Source organism: Lepidochelys kempii, chromosome 9 (assembly GCF_965140265.1).
Source record: "Lepidochelys kempii isolate rLepKem1 chromosome 9, rLepKem1.hap2, whole genome shotgun sequence".
NCBI lineage: Eukaryota > Metazoa > Chordata > Testudines > Cheloniidae > Lepidochelys > Lepidochelys kempii.
Genome location: NC_133264.1, coordinates 61974268 through 61990384, shown reverse-complemented (window position 1 = coordinate 61990384; position 16117 = coordinate 61974268). Strand labels below are relative to the sequence as shown.

Below are 16117 nucleotides of genomic sequence, written 5' to 3'. Positions count from 1 at the left end.
AGGCTGGCACAGGGGAGGCCAAGCACTGGAATAGCAGGGAGGCTGCAGATCAGGATCCTGGCCACACTGAAATCAATGTGAGCTGTGCTACAGGATTGGATCACACCCCTAGTTCTTATCCTGTCTCTCCCACAGAGTCAATGTACGATCTCAGGCAAGTTGCTATGCCTCTTTGTGCCTCAGTTTCCCCATCTATAAACAAGAAATAATGATAGTGAGCCAGGTGCTTGCCTCACATTTGGAAAGTGCTTTGGAGGTGCACAGTCCCAGCCCTTTAGAATTCCTCTGCATGGGCGGGCAAATTCCAGGGAATATGGAGCTCAGCTGGGGTGCACAGCCTGGCTGCAGGTCAGGCTGAATTTTAAAGGGCCAGGACTGTAAGTATGATCATGGCAATTAGGAAGACATTAGGGGACGGAGAAGCACATTTCTTGCAGCGTTGTGAAAGTCGAGTTGGCTAGATTGGCAAACTCTTCACTGCAGCCTGTGTCTCGGGGGTAGCTTTCTCCAGAAGCCCTACCCAGATGGATCAAGTGACAGGTTGCACTTGTGACACTGGCCACCAGGAGCACTGGATTCACCCCAGCTTCTCCCTGCGGAGCCTAGAAAGCCTGCTGAGGAGTGAATACCTTTGCTTTTGGAAGAGAGCAGATGGCACCAAATGGCGGGCGGACAAGTGGTAAAAATTTCCCAAGAGATGATGCACTGAGCCCACCCAACCACTCTCACCCCACTTCACAGCACACAGGGGAGGCACCCTGTTATATCGTCACTATGTGCTGGACACCACCCCTGCCCCAGCAGTGCTGCTGCCTCCAGCCTGGCTTGTAGTTCCAAGAAAACAGTTTGGCCTAACAGCCAGAGCATTGCACTAGGCATCAGGAGACCTGAACTCTATTTCTGGCTTTGCTGCTGTATGACCTTGGGCAAATCACTTTTCCCTGTGTGTGCCTCAGCTTCTCCATCTGTGAAAGGAGGATAATGATACTGAACTGCTCTGTACAGCACTTTGAGATCTAGGGAAGATTATTATTAAATGGACAAACACATGAATAGATTCCCCAGCCCTCTCACCTCTCCTCTCACATATCCTTGTGCTTTATCACAGGCTAAGGAAACCTTGAGTTACAGTGTAAGCAGCAGGTCACTGGAAGGGAGGTTGCCGCTATCTCCAGACATGCTCCTTGTTGGACTGAGAAGATACCCTGCACCAAACCCAACTCCCTTGGGACCACAGCTGGTTCTTCCACAACCAGGAAAGCAGGAGATGCATCATCCATTGACCATCCCAGCAACATACCAGATTCACTACCCCCCTGTCGGTCTCTGGACAAGGCACTCGGTGGTGATAGGAGATTCTGAGAGGCCTATTTCTTCTTCTCCGGCTATCTAATCAGCTGAGTTCACTCTTACAATCATTACGGCCCTACAGACTGCATGTGCAGTACCTAGAAACACACACCCGCTATCACAGGGGTGCCCAACCGATGCCCAGGAGGCCACCTGTGGCCACTGAGGGTCTAAACTGTGGCCCTTGAAGGTGACTGTGAGGAACACAAAGTGTGTTTGATGATGAACTGAAACTGTGTCCTTGAACTGCCCCCCACCCCCGGGGGGCTTTTAAACTGGCAAGTTTCAATCCGGTTTGTCACCATGAGAAGGGACATGGGGCACCATTTCCCCAACTGGCCCCCCACTTCCCCTCCAGCCCTGAGAGCAGCTCTCCTGGGAGTAAGGCATGTTCATAAAGTCCCAGATCCATAGAGTTTAAGGCCAGACAGGACCATTAGATCATTGAGGCTGACCTGTATAGCACTGGCCTTTCCGTTTCATCCAGTTACTTCTGCCCTTAGCCTAGTGACTCATGTTTGGCTAAAGGATCTTCCAAAACCACATCTGGCTTGATCTGAAGATATCAAGAGATGGAGAATCCAGTACTCTCCTGGGTAGTTTGTCCCAATTGGCAGTCAGTCACCCTCACCGTTACAAATTTGTGCCTTATTTCTCATTTGAATTTGGCTGGAGTCAAGTTCCAGCCACTGGTTCTTGTTCTGCCTTTCTCTTCTGGCTCCACTAAAGTGCTCTTTAGTTCTGCAATTTTTTCTCCCGCCAAGGAACTTATACACTGTAATCAAGGCCCCTCTTGACCTTCATTTTGATAAGCTAACCAGATTGAAGTTTAGTTTCTCCCTGCAAGACATTTTCTCCAGCCCTGAAATAATTTCTGTGGTTCTTCTCTGAGCCCTCTCCAATTTTTCAACATCCTTTTGAACCTCCCTCCTCCCCTGTTTATACATCCAAGGATCTCATTAGCCCTTTTCATGCTGAGCAGTTGCTGTGACTTCCCTCCTGTAGCTACTTAGTGGCACCCCCACGGGGTGCCTGCTGCCTCACAGCAGAGGGATGACAAAGCTGCTCTGGCTGGTCCATTGTCTGTTTCACTGGCTGGCTGTGGGAGCCCCAGATAGGGCATGGGTTGGAGCTCGACTGGCTATGCCTGCAGCTAGGGAAACAGTGAAAGTGTTGATTGTGGCCCCTTGACATTTCTGAGATAATACGTTTGTCCCTCAGGGTGGGAAGGTCAGACATGACTGCTCTGGAGCTGCATTTCCAGCATAATGACTATAACTGTAGCGAATGATGTAACCCTGATAGAAAAGCAATTGATAGAAACCTAAGCACTGGAACACATGGAAAGAACTAGTTATGGTAATGTACATAAATGTGTCCATTACTATACTTAGAGGGGGTTGTTGACTTTGTAAATGGCTCCATTTTGTCATGCGGCAACCTTAATTTTAAATCAACAAAGATTTTGTCAGGAATTACCAAGCTTTTTTTTTTTTTTTAAGAAATGATAAAAAGTGAGCTGTAGCTCACGAAAGCTTATGCTCAAATAAATTAGTTAGTCTCTAAGGTGCCACAAGTCCTCCTTTTCTTTTTGCGGATACAGACTAACACGGCTGTTACTCTGAAACCTGCATTAATAATGTCAATCTCCTTCATCCACATACATGCCAACAGAGGTTTATATGCTGAAAAGAGAGAGCAGAGCATTCAAAGTTATATGCATAGGTCTTTAGCACTAAAATATTTATACATCTATAGGTACTTGATTGAAAGCCCATTGCAGTGAATAGAGTTCATGGAAGATAGGTCCATCAATGGCTATTAGCCAAGACGTTCAAGGACACCACACCATGCTCTGGGTGTCCCTAAACCTGTCACTGCCAGAAGTTGAGACTGGATGACGGGGATTTATCACTCAATAATTGCTCTGTTCTGTTCATTCCTTCCAAAGCATCAGGCCCCGGCCACTGTCAGAAGACAAGATACTAGGCTAGACGGACCTTTGGTCTGACCCCATATGGCCATTCTTATGTTCTCATAGTCGTTCCATTTATATCAATGGGCTTTGCATCAGGCCCTTAACGCATAAGGTTTTCTATAGTGCCAAAATGCCAGGAGTTTGTAGAACAGCTTTATGGCCTGGTCACATAGCATTTTCTATGGCACCAGGCTCCCAAAAACTCACACTGAGGAGCTCCCTACATGTACATATCCAGGTGCAACGGAGGAACTTTCGTCTCCTGCAGACACCTAAGATCCGCAGAGGAGGAACTGCTACTGAGCCTCTAAGAGGAGGATGATAGCATGATAGATCCTTGTGGCCTGGGGCAAGCTTCAATCCGGTCTGTCACCATGGAAAGGGAGAAGGGGAACCACTTCCCACCCAGAGGTGCCTGCCCAGTATGTAGCGGGATTGCAAAGCCCTACATATCCTTTGGGATGTGAGGTGCTGCAGCAATTACTATGATAACACCCAGCAAGCAGACAGAGAGGCAAGCAAGCATTAGAAGACTGAGAACAAGTATGAATGTCTAGCACCGCCTCCCCTGAAGCTCCTACCTCTACCTCCCTCAAGCTGTATCTGACCCACTGCCACCTCCCCTCTTAGAGCCCAAACCCATCTCCAGCCTCCTACTCCCTGCCTGCAAGCTCTCTGCCACCAGCTCTAGCTCCCTGCTTGCTTCTCTCCTCCCCTGGCCTTGACCTGTCTCCCTTCACTGGTTTCTGGGCTGAGGGAGGAGTTGGGATCTGGTGGGGGAGGCAGGGGAGGTTAGGAGAGGCCAGGTAGGGTGTGCCTGGGATTGCATCCCAACCCTGCCTTGCTGTGCTCAGAGATCTTCCTACCACAGTGCCCCCTCTGGCTGCCCTAAAATTCAGGACATCGCCCACTTCCCAGGTATGTCTCTATGTTTTAAATCTCATGACCAAGTTCAGAAGGGGATCCTGCTGCCATGAGCAGAGCTCTCCCTGGAGACCAGCACCACGGAGGACGCCCTGGGGCGCAAGACAGATGAGGGGAAGGGGATTGGATTGTCCCTTGCCCTGAAGAGCAGTACCATGTGGGGGGAGAGGTGGAAGGAGCGAGGAAGGGAGGGGGAAGGGAGGTGCTGGCTTAGGAAAATAACCCTTTGATTGTTATTTTTTTTCGTAGTCACCCAATTAAAATGACTGGCCCCTCCTGTGGAAGTTGGATCTCTAGCTGCCCTTAGTCCTCAAGTGGCAAACACCTCCCCTGCTTGTCATGACAGGAGCCTTCCCAGCAAAATATCTGAGCTCCATGTCCACACTCTCCCCTCCACTCGTAGGCTAGGAAGGCATCATTCTGGGTCTGTCTGCATCAAGTGTGCATTAGTCTTTATCACCAGGCTGCTTTCCACCTTGCACAGGTCACGCTCTAATGGGGAAAGGCTCACCTTGCAATTATTAAAGCTTCCTGTGCTCATTATGTTCCCATTAGCCAATGAGACAACAGTACTAACAAGGGGTGAGCATGGGTATTTGTATCTGAGTTCTTTACATGCTGTGTTAACGGCTCAGGGAGTCGTTGAGGGAGATGGGGTTCAAAATAACAAGAGATAATAATACTACCTCGATCTTTTCCTCAGTAGATCTCAAAATACTTTATAAAGGAAGTCAATATCATTGACCCCATTTTACACCAATGGGGAAACTGAGGCACAGAGTGGTGACGTGGCTTTCCCAAGGCTACCCAGCAAAACAATGGCAGAGCTGGGAATAGAATCTAGTTTGAACCAATAAAGGCACAGATTTTTAACAGCAAGAGTAATGAACCAATGGGATACCATACCAAGGGAGAACAGAGCTGGTCAGAAAACTTTTTTCCATTGACACTGAAGTCTTTCACAGAAACATATCAGTGTCAAAAAATATTTAGTCAGGAAGATATCTCAGGTTCAGGATGGAATTACAGGTCAAAACAAGAGAGAAAGATCCACTCCAGAATAGCCTGGTGCTTAGGGCTCTCACCTGGGATATGGGAGATCCAAGAACTTGAACTTCTCACATCTAAGATGAGTACCCTAACCGCTATTGGTGGGTAGAGCTCTCTTTCTCTCTCGTTTTTGGCAAAACATTTCAAAAGGTCTCAGTTTTGGTGTGCATCAGCATGAAAACAAATGTCAAAACTTCATAATTTTACACAAAGTGGACCTGCTGTTTCCCAGCTCGCTTGAGTGGTGGCTGTTTTAAAATCAAGATTGGAGGTTTTTCTAAAATATCTGCTCTAGTTCAAACAGGAATTAATATAGAGAAGGCCCATGGCCTATGCTATGCAACAAGTCAGTCTATATGATTGCAGACATGGTCCCTTCTGGCTGTATACTCTATGAAGCCAGGTCTCCAAGGCTCTGTTAACATACTGCCTTCCTATGAAGCTATGTCCTTCGGCTGGTATTTCACTTCCTGGCTGCTGGAACTATCAGGAGACCAGAATTCATTTTGCTTTGGCTCCAAAAGATCTCCCTTATTGGGCAGGGGAGCAGAAAGCTCGTGAAAAATGTAAGCAAACATGTCTAGATGAGTTTTTCCAGGTTCCTCTGAAACAGCAGTGTTTGCCAGGCCATCCACTAAATATTTAAAACACTGCACTGAAATGCAGGCACAAACCCTGTTAAAGAGGAACTGTCAATAAAACATTCATTCTGTGTTGTTTTTTTAAATTACCTTTTGTCTCTGTGTCTTTTCTCCTTAGGTGATGAATACTGAAAGCATCTTCACATCTTACTTTCATCGTTTACTTTGCTATTTTGTCTTTGCACTTTGCTGAGCGTGGCCCACTGAATTTGCTCACTAAGAATTTAATGAAGGATGAGAATGTTGCAATGGATTTTCTGAGTTCAGCTCTGGAATTTAACATAGAGCTACTTCCTTTCTGTAGTATCATTCAAAAAGCCTATAGAAAGGATCCCATTCTGTGTTACATCCTATCGGCTTGTAGAGTCGTTTTTAACAACCTTATGGGTTTTCAAACGTGCCCATCTCCTGTTGAAAGTCTCACTCTTCATCCCCATGAAATTCTGTGGGAAGTCTACAGAAGGGTTAGATTAGCCAGTTCCACCTTATGGTTCTCTGCACTAGTAAGATTCCACTGTTTGAAATAAAATATTTTTAGTGGAGCAGTTTCTCCATTGGAAAATGCTGCTTTCTTGAAATCAAAATGTTTCATGGGGACTTGTCAATTCTGAGGAAATTTTTGACATAAAAGTTGCAAAATGATTCCAAATGGAGTCTTTTATTTTGTTTTTACATTCTCACTTGGTCTTGTATGTTGTAATATTAATTTTATATGACACATATCCAATCGTTTCACCCTTGTTAAAACGTTTCATTTTAATGTGGTCATTTCAATGCTTCCAGACTGAAATATTTTGGAATATGCTTTCCATGAAAAATTTGGAGATTTTGACTTTTCATACCAGTGGGGGGACAAAAACAAACACCACACATGTTAGTATTTCCCACGGGATGAAAATTCTGTTTTCTGATCAACTCCAGTCACCAGTGCTCTAGAAGAATGTTTAAATATTACAAAAGCAAACAAACATGGACATATCTCTATTAATTTAGATCTTGTGCCCTCCACCCCTGCACTTGGCCTCATCCCTCCCTTCCCTGCACCACACACAAACCCTTTTGATTCTGAGATTTAAAAAAAAAAAAAAACAGAGCTTAAAAGTAGATAACTGTGTTTGCCTCAGCACAATTCTGGACTCATGAAGCACTCACCATTTTAAAAACAATTCTCATAGCTCCCCTTCTTCAACGAGTTTTCAGGATGGAGAAGATTTTGCTGTTATTTTTACCCCAAATCCCTACTCTTGCTTTTTTTTCTTCTTTCTAGAACATTTCACAGCCCCCTCCCCCTTAAGAAAGTACTAGGAGTCCACCCACATCTGCACCCACACCAGTATCCATGTAGTGTGATTATCTCACCCATACACCACACACATTGAACTAGCAGCAGTGGCTCTGAATAGCAGGGTGGACTGCAGGTCTGGTGTCTTGGCAGAGCTGTGTGGGAGCCCAGGACTGGATTAGCAAGGAGCAGGGGCTGTGGATCAGGATTGAGGGACAGTGGTAGAGCTGTCTGGGGAAAGCCAGGTCTGGAATCGCAGGGACTGAACCTCAGGACTGAGGTGCTTTGCCAGAGCCGTGTGAGGACTGCAATCACAGGGGGTGCTTCAGGCATAAAGCACACTGGCAGAAGCTTTCACAGTGCCTGCCTGCACAATGAAGTTGGATCCATAGCCTGTTTGCTGGCAATCAATGGGAGAATTTCCATTGACTGAATGCCTCAGTCCAGAGCCATTGGTATCTCTCTCATGAGCAGTAACACTCATTCCTAGTAATAATTTAACAAGTGCAGTTGCAGAGAGAGGGAGGTTCAAAGAGGAGGAGAATGGGGCTGGAGCAAAACACAAGGGAAGCGGCCAGGTAGGAAGGGAACTCTCTAATTGCGGAGATCTTCAATATCTGCATTCAAAGGAGAGAAAAAAATGCTCCAGAAAACAGACCCCTACCCCCATCAAATGCCTTTTGCGTGGCTGATTCTTTTACTCTAAGATCCTTGCACTCTAGACACGAATCATTTCCGGCTCCATGTGCTTTCAGTCAAAAAGGGGCACCAGCTTTTTTGCCTTTCATCTCAGCCCATTAACACAAAAGCAGGTCTTTTTTGTTCCTTTATTACATGTGGCCCAGGCATGGTAAAGCAGCAGCCAGCCAGCCTCAGGCCCGTGAACAGAGAGTGGAGCGCCACAATTAGAAAGAGACCTAGCAAGAGGTTGCTAATGAAGTGGCAAAGATTTTTTTCCCCCTCCTTTTTAGCTAAGATTCTCTTTAATCTATAAATATATAGTTGTAGCTGTGGGCAAACCAGAATATCATTCCCTGTAGCAATCAAAGCCGGTCCTCCTGGAGTCTGATTACCTTCTTCCTACTCTAAGTGACGGAACGATGAAAGTAAATTTGACACTGATATCAAACTGTCCTAAAGGTCTATTATACACCCTGTTGTGTGAAACTACCAGAAAGGTCTTCCCCCCACCCCTGTCCTACCCAGGTATATACACAGGAGCGTGTGTCTCTCTCTATTAGCCCATATCAAAGAATCAAGAAGCATCTCAGTTACGGTAGCGTAAATGTTTTGAATCCAGAGCTGTAAACATGTGTGGCATGTCTCTGTCTCTCTAACCTTTCCAAGCACTGGCAGTCTAAATGCTAAGCTGCTTACATAGGCTATTGGCAATATATCTACAGTATCAGGATCTCTTTCCCCTTTGCTCCCTCTACCAGCCATAACATGGAACTTGTATTCCCCTTGCACGAGTCACCCAGCAAATCAGGTATAGCATACACAGCACGTTCCCTGGGTATACACATTGTGAGGCTGGGAATCGGTTCTGATTACAACCTGGCTGCAGCTCTGCTCAGTGTCTCTTCACTCGTTAACTCTGGTGAGCTTATCCAGCAGCAAAAATCCCCGAGCAGTTTGCCCCCAACACAAAGATATTTGTTCCCCCCACACACCCCGTACAAGAACAGCCAAGTCCAGGATCCAGGGAGGGTTGGGAGCTACTGTTGGAAGTTGGAGAGAAGGGGGTTGGTGTTATTCAGTAACCAGTACAAGAGGAAGTCAGAGAGGGTTCAACTTGGAAAAACAAATGTAAAGGAAGGAGGAAAAATACCAAGGTTCAAGGGTCTGATGTCTAAATTCTACAGAAAACAGCCAGCACAGCAGGTGGGGAGGGAGAGTTGGCATTTGGTGTTTGTTTTTTGGTAAGTGTCACTCACGGTAGAAAACATATTCGGTGTAAGAGGTCCAGATCTTGTCGTCTGTCTGGTCATGGGCAAAGGCGCAGGTGCCCGTGGAGTTGCATGCCACCATGTGGAAGCCGGCATTGGCCAGTTTGTCAAAGGCTTGCTCCAGGAAGGTGAATTTGAGGTAGTACCTGGAGGTGTATCTCTCCGGGGGCCGGTCAGGGTCCCTGCTCTCGTTCAAGGTGTCCCCAAAGACTTCTTTGGCGAGCGAGGTCTTGCCGCACACCATGATCCGCGCCACCCTGCGGAACTTGGCATCCGTCTGACTGTCTCTGCCCAGAGTGTAGGTGCCCCGGTAGCCGATGGTGATGAAGCCTGACCTTCGGATGTCTGGGCCAGCACCGCCCCCGCTGGAGGCAAAGGAGCCCCCAGGGGCATTAGTCAGGGCGGCGCTGGCAGAGGCAAGGTTGCGGGCCATGTCCGCATTGGGCGACAGCTCCTCTGGGTCACTTTGGCACGGGTCATCCCCGATGGAGTTCTGCTTGCTGAGCTTTGGAGACAGCATCTTGACCAGCTCTGGTAGCTTGAAGTACTCGGCTTCCCGCTGCAGGCGGTTCCTCTCCGGGAAGTGGTCAGGCAGCACCAGCTGCTGGTCCCTCATGTAATCCAGGATGTAGCGGAAGAGGAAACCATCCCGGTCCACGAAGAAGCGGCCCTTGCTGTCCCGGGCCAAGGAGTGGATGTTCTTCTGGGTGAACATTTCCCAAAGCAGCGAGCCAGGCACACTGACCAGGGTGAGGTGGCGTGTGATGTAGACCTGCCCACCCACATTAAGCTCAATGATCTCTGGGAAAGGGAATTCATCGCTGGGTTTGGCACAGCTCGCATTGTCCACCAAGGCCATGGTGAGCCACCTCCTCCTTCCCACCTGCAAAAGCAAGCAACAGTCCACAGTGATGTTAAACTCACCAGGCAATGCAACACAGTTCTCTTATCAACACCAAGGCCTGCATGGGGCTGGGCCTGCAGACCTCACCCAGCTGAGATACTTCAATGGGGTACCTCAGATGATTAAGCACTGCAGGATCAGGAACATGCTTAAGGTCCTGGCTGCCTGAGATTCCACCTCTCTTCCCTTTGCCTCTGGGACCCTGAGGTCAGCGGGGCAATTTACTACAGTCCCTGGATCACAGCATCTGTGGCACGATAGGTGGGACATCATTACTGAGGGTATCCTGGTCTCTAGACTTGGCTTCCCTTCCATGGTCTGACAGGTTAGGGGGCCCAACCTGTTGACCTTCAGGACATATTCTAAGTCCATCTAGTTCCTCCAGCTGTTACCTGGAGGGTTATTGCAGTTTACTCCATGGGCGGGAAGTTTAGCATTTTTGCTGACATTAGTCAATTAAATTCTGTATTGTTTAAATAACAGGAACAATAGGAGTTGCCACACGCTGCATCTGATCTATGGCCCATCTGGCCCAGCACCGGGCAGTGGAAAATGCCAGCTGCTTCAGAGGAAGCAGTAAAACACCCATAAGGGGGCAATACTATACCCATGGGGTAGGGTTCCACACAACTCCAGGCAGTGAATGGTTGATTTGCGCCCTAACGCAGGAGGGCTGGTGGTGTTCCTCACAGATATTTATCCCAGGCAGTGTAACTGCTGCTGATGTGTCTTGGGCTCATAGAAATAGCCAGTCCTTTTGGACTCCTCATTCTGCTCTGGGCACAAAGAGGGTGTGATGGAGACATGATGACCAAATTCAGACTGGGTAGAAGATGGCACAACTCCACTGAAGTTCCTGGAGCACCAACTCCCCCCAGCTCTGAATTTAGCCTTAGGAATCTAAACACATTCTAAAGCCCAAAACATGCTAAAGCTGTAAAGGTTTAAGTGGGTTTCCATATCAAACTGGATGCCTTTTTTTAAAGGTCCTGACACCAAAACCCAGCATCCAAATACCCTGGAACGTTCCGGGGGGGGGGGGGGGGGGGGGATTGTTTGAAATCTAAGTCTAGACTGAACTTTACCAACATACCTTAGAGATCTAATGATCAGTTCTGGCTGAACTATGCTCATTACATGAGCTTGTGGGGAGCACAACCTTTGTGCCTCTCTATATTCTGGGACTGGCCTTAGGCTCTGCCCAGGCCCTGGGGTAAATTAAGAGCAGCCTCAGGGATGCTCTAACCAACGGCAGGCTGCTCATAAGTCCGAAAGAGCCATTGTGGCAGTCAAGAATAGCCATAGCTCAGCAGCACTCTAGCAGTGTGCTGCAAGGGGGTGTGACATAAAGCTGTCACTCAGGCCTTATGGCACCCATGGAATTACCCTGTGTTGGGTATAATCCCCAGTGGCTAATTCTGCTGTCTGAATGTCCCCAAGAGTGCTGCAAAAGGATCATAACGCAATAGACAGTTGGATCCCCCCTCTCTGAAATGATCCAAAGCAAACCCTTAGCTCTCTGGACCCCCTCCCTTTGGGAATCCAAATCAAACTCTGAGATTGGCAGCATGCTCCACCTCTAATTGTTTTCTAACAAAATTATGCCAAAAAATTGTTTAAAGTTCCTTTGGCTCCTCCAGAGTGCAGAGCCCAGAGCCACAGCCCCTAGCCTGCTCTCCAATGGGTAATGGGACCTCTGCAATGACACCTAGCTACGGTGAGAAAGGTGACCAAGTAAAAACAACTGGCCGCCTTTTACTTTCCAGATCTGCGCCCTTTGTGACTTTGAGTGACAGCGGCTGACTTTACTAATACCACAAGTTACTCCTCTTAGCCCCGCACAGCCGATGGAGTTACGAGAGAGTAAGCAGGAGTCCGCCTCGCATTTCATTCAGCAACAAAAACAAACCCTGCCAGCAGAGTGCCAATTACAGACTCTTTATTACAGGCGATGGCAGCACCGGCAGAAGGAGCACAGCCGGATTCCTACCGCACAGCTGGAGCTTGCAGCAACGGCATGCCAAAATAATACGCTTCTGATCTGTAAAGTGAGCACATTTGCTATGGAAGTTACAGAGACTTTAGGGGCCGAATCCTGCTCTCAGCCCCGTGTAAATCCCGTACACTAGGGAGGCAATGGAGCACCTCCGCATTAATACGGCTGTGATAGGAAGCAGAGTGTGGCCCTTTTTATAGTCACTTCACTGATTGCAACCACACTGTAACAGTTGGATCCCAAGCTCCCTGAACTCAATGGCGCTGCACTGATTTACACCAGATGAGGGTTTGGCCCCCACTGACTTCAAGGGGTTTAGGAGCAAACCTTAAGAGAATGCTTTTCAATTAGAAGCTGCCAGCCAAGTACAAAATCCAGAGCATCGCAGCCCCATTTCCAGGATCCAGATGTCTGGAAAACAGGGGAAGAGGTAAAAAAAAAAAAAAAAAGCTCCTTTAGCCACAAGTGAGAATTCCCTTTAACAGCTGCCTTCCTCCACCGGCAGGCTTCTAGCCCCGGCCAGGTCACTCCAGTCCCTCTTTTTGCCAGGGAGGGAGGGAGGAGAGCATTAGTTAATGCCTTTACCAGTTTGTGCAATGCACACATCTCCGGATAGGAACGCATGCACTGCTGGAATCTATGGCATCTTTCCCTTCCCCCATGAGAACACTTCCAAACACTCTGCCCTGGGCCCTATCCTGCTCCCACTCAACTCAACAGCAAAATCTTCTCCTGAGCAGGATCAGGTCCGCTGCTCCGGTGCCGGCCAGCAGCAATACAGACATAACAAGTAATAACCACCCACTTCAAAGACTGGTGCTAAGATCCCTGCTCCGGTGAGGCTGGCTGCAACTCAGCCCCGTCCAGGCGACCCTGTCCTGAGCCCCACGCTCCCCTGCCACAAGGGCAGCAGAGGAGGTGATGCCCCGGAGAAGTTGGGACAACGCTGCTTCTGACAACCAGGCTCTGCTCATTGGCGGAACGTTTCCCTTTACACTGATGCAAAGTAACTTCGGTGCCGTGGAGTGTGAAAGACCCTGATTAGCGAGGACGTGCGGTCCCAGCTCGGGGTCTTTTTATAAAGCAGCTGGCTGCCAGGCCTTTCAATTATTTAATAAGTATTTTTAAGGCGATCAGGCGGCTTACAAATGACCAATTAGGCTAATTGGGGAGCGATTCTGTGCTAAAGCAATACTCTCCCTCTATTTGTGGGACAGATACCTAGATAGATAAATTGCTTTGTTTGTGCCTGGGCTCGCCAGGGCTGAGCCCCAGCACCTTTGGGCTTAATGGTAGTTCATAGCCCGGACAGCTCTGGGTTCGGTAGTTCAGAACCCTGGCAGCTCTGGGCTTGGCAGTTCATAGCCCCGGCACCTCTGGGCCTGGCAGTTCATAGCCTGGACAGCTCTGGGCTCGGCAGTTCAGAACCCTGGCAGCTCTCGGCTTGGCAGTTCATAGCCCCGGCACCTCTGGGCTTGCTGCATCAGTTATGAAAGTAAAAAAAATTGCTTGAGCCCCGGCACCTAATTGCTTGAGCCTGGCACCTCTTTCATTACAAATTAAGCTTGGGATAGAGAGACGGTCATGCATTACAAATGACAATATAGAACTTGATCCCCACCTTTCCAGCTGCTCCCTTTCAAAGCGACAGTGGCCAAGGACCCAGACAAAGCTGGCAAAGGAGGCAAAGGGCAGAAGCAATGACAATGTCTTCGGGCTCTTTGGTGTTTCTCCCGTTATGTGGCTTTCATTCCTCCGGGGACAGACAATCCTTCCTTGCCAGCAGGTCCCTCAAGCGAGCCTAAAACAGCAGCCTTGGTCTGCCCTCCAAAAAATGACCATCCATTCCCAGGTGAGAGAGACAAGAGGAAAGCCACCCACGCGCACACAAAACCGGCGTGCCAGAGGAAAGGGCAACCTGCCGCCTTCAAATCGCCAGCCCCTGGGGGTGCTGTACATCAACATCCACTGGCAAGCTGTCCTCGAAATGAAACCAGCGAGCGCCTTCCTCTCTGACTACAGCAGCTACTTAGCATTAGGGAAGCAATGCTCTCAAAAGGGAAGGCAGAGAGATTAGGAGATCAGTTACCTTTTAATCTTTCACTGTAGCCAGTGCAGTATGCCCTCCTAGTGCCTCTGTATTGTGGCTGCCCTCCCCTGCTCCAAGCCTCTCTTCTTCCCTGTCCTGCTCTCTCTCTCACACTGCTTACCTTTTTATTGCTGGGAAGCTGAGCGAACCCTTCTCCTCCCCTTTTACGACACACTCACTCGCTTCACTCCCTGCCAGCATATTGCAAGAGCTGCATCCTGTACAGCTAGAGAGAGTGGGAGGAAGGGCAGCACGTGCAGTGTTATTCACTCTCTTTGCTACTTTTATTTCCCGCAGGAACTGGGATGGACAAACTCTTGGCGCTTGGACGATGCAGGGCCACTAGATTCCAGCAGACCCTTTAAGATGCAGGATTTTCTATTACTGAGCAATTTCGTGTAGCAGGACAATACACAATAGGACAGCTCTAGCTACAGTGGTTACACTCTAGCCCTCACCAGGCAACCCAGGGGAATACAATCCCCATTCAGGGCAGATGAGGTTTTTCAGGCACCCCACATCTGTCCCAGGGGACGTGCTGTTGGCAAGAGAAGAAAGGGAGGGGTGTTTCTGGCGGTAACTCTCTCCAGGTGGAAGATTTCCATTTACTTGTCATGTTACATTAAAATATTTTGCGCACATACGGCGAGTCTGTGGGACATGGGAATAGAATGCACTGGCCCAGTTTCTGAGAGCACTCAGGGACGCACAGCCAATCAGCTTCCCAGCTTGTCTGAAAACGCCCAACCCTATTATGCTGCACATAGCCTCAGGCTGTGGAGTTAGCTGCATTTCAATTGTTCCAGGCTAAGAGCTGGGCTGCTCTGCAGGATGTTCGGCACCTATACAGGGCCTAGCATCTGAAGATTTCAAAGCCCCTTACAAAGGTGGGTATTCTTTTGCCCCTTGCCCAGATGAGGAAACTGAGGCCCAGAAAATGTTGGCCCAATCATGAGAATGGCTGAGCACCCTAAACTCAAGCTACCTTGTGCAGTAGATATCATTGTCCCCATTATACTGGTAGAGAAACCAAGACACAGCGATGAAATGATTTGCCCAAGGTTAGACAGAGACACAGAGGCAGAAGCAAAGTCTCTTCACTCTCTATCCCTGTTCAAATCACCTCAGCCTGTGCCAATTAAATAAACACCTCAACTCAGCAACTGATGTCTATTGTCTTTATTGAATTCCACAAGAGAACATTTTTGGGGCTGCAGTTAGAGTCTATTTCCCACAGGCATCTAATACCAATCCTGGTGTGAAAGAATTAGGCCTGTAGTTATTATAGTGGCATATTTGTTAGAGCTGGTAAAATAATGTGGGGGAAGCGGGTAACTTGCAAAGAATAAACCTATTTTTTAGTTGAATTTTCAAGGTTTTTGTCAAAAGCCAGGGGGGGTTGGGGGGGAATCATGAGAAAGTCATTAAAAATTTCCTGATTAAAAAAAATCTTTTAAAATTTGAAAAATGCCAAAACAGCTCTCGTATTTGTGTTTCCCATTTTCTGTAAATACAGATCACATCAACCCAGCCACATAATAATAACTGGAGACAGAGAAGAGAGCCTGGGTTAGACTATTGGTTTGGCAAAGCTTCTTCATCAATCAGATTTTGAAACAGCTTGGGATCCAGTTTCTACTTTCTCTAAAGCACCAAAACTCTGAATTGGGCAGGTCAGGTCTACAGTTCTGGTTTTGCCCATTTCCTGGCCGTAATTTTGGTCAGATGTGCAGTAAGTTTCTCCACCATGTGCAATTTCCCCCTGGGAAGATACACTCCCGTGCCAGGAGCTGTGCTGTGTGCATGTGTTCAAGGAATGAGCAATGCCATTAATGGGGTCTCTGGCTGTTTCTAAGAAATCAGTCCATAGCAATATTAAGAGCGTCAGCCTTGCCATCACAAATTAAAGGCTGCGCAGAAGCAATGCCTCTGGCACTGAATAGCAAACACAATG

General features: G+C 48.0%; 1 protein-coding gene across 3 annotated transcripts; it reads right to left on the bottom strand.

Annotated features, from left to right (window-relative positions):
- Nucleotides 1-2265: 2265 nt before the first annotated feature.
- LOC140917569 (BTB/POZ domain-containing protein KCTD12-like) lies at nt 2266-14359 on the bottom strand. 3 transcript variants are annotated; one of them, XM_073360686.1, is made up of 2 exons: nt 14285-14359; nt 2266-10057 (listed from the first exon to the last, which is right to left on the bottom strand). In XM_073360686.1, the coding sequence occupies exon 2, from the start codon at nt 10031-10033 to the stop codon at nt 9155-9157; it is 879 nt and encodes a 292-aa protein (XP_073216787.1). In that variant the 5' UTR covers nt 10034-10057; nt 14285-14359; the 3' UTR covers nt 2266-9154. The 3 variants fall into 3 exon arrangements, with proteins under 3 accessions (XP_073216787.1, XP_073216786.1, XP_073216785.1); XM_073360685.1 differs by lacking the exon at nt 14285-14359 and adding an exon at nt 13696-14274; XM_073360684.1 differs by lacking the exon at nt 14285-14359 and adding an exon at nt 14164-14274.
- Nucleotides 14360-16117: the final 1758 nt, after the last annotated feature.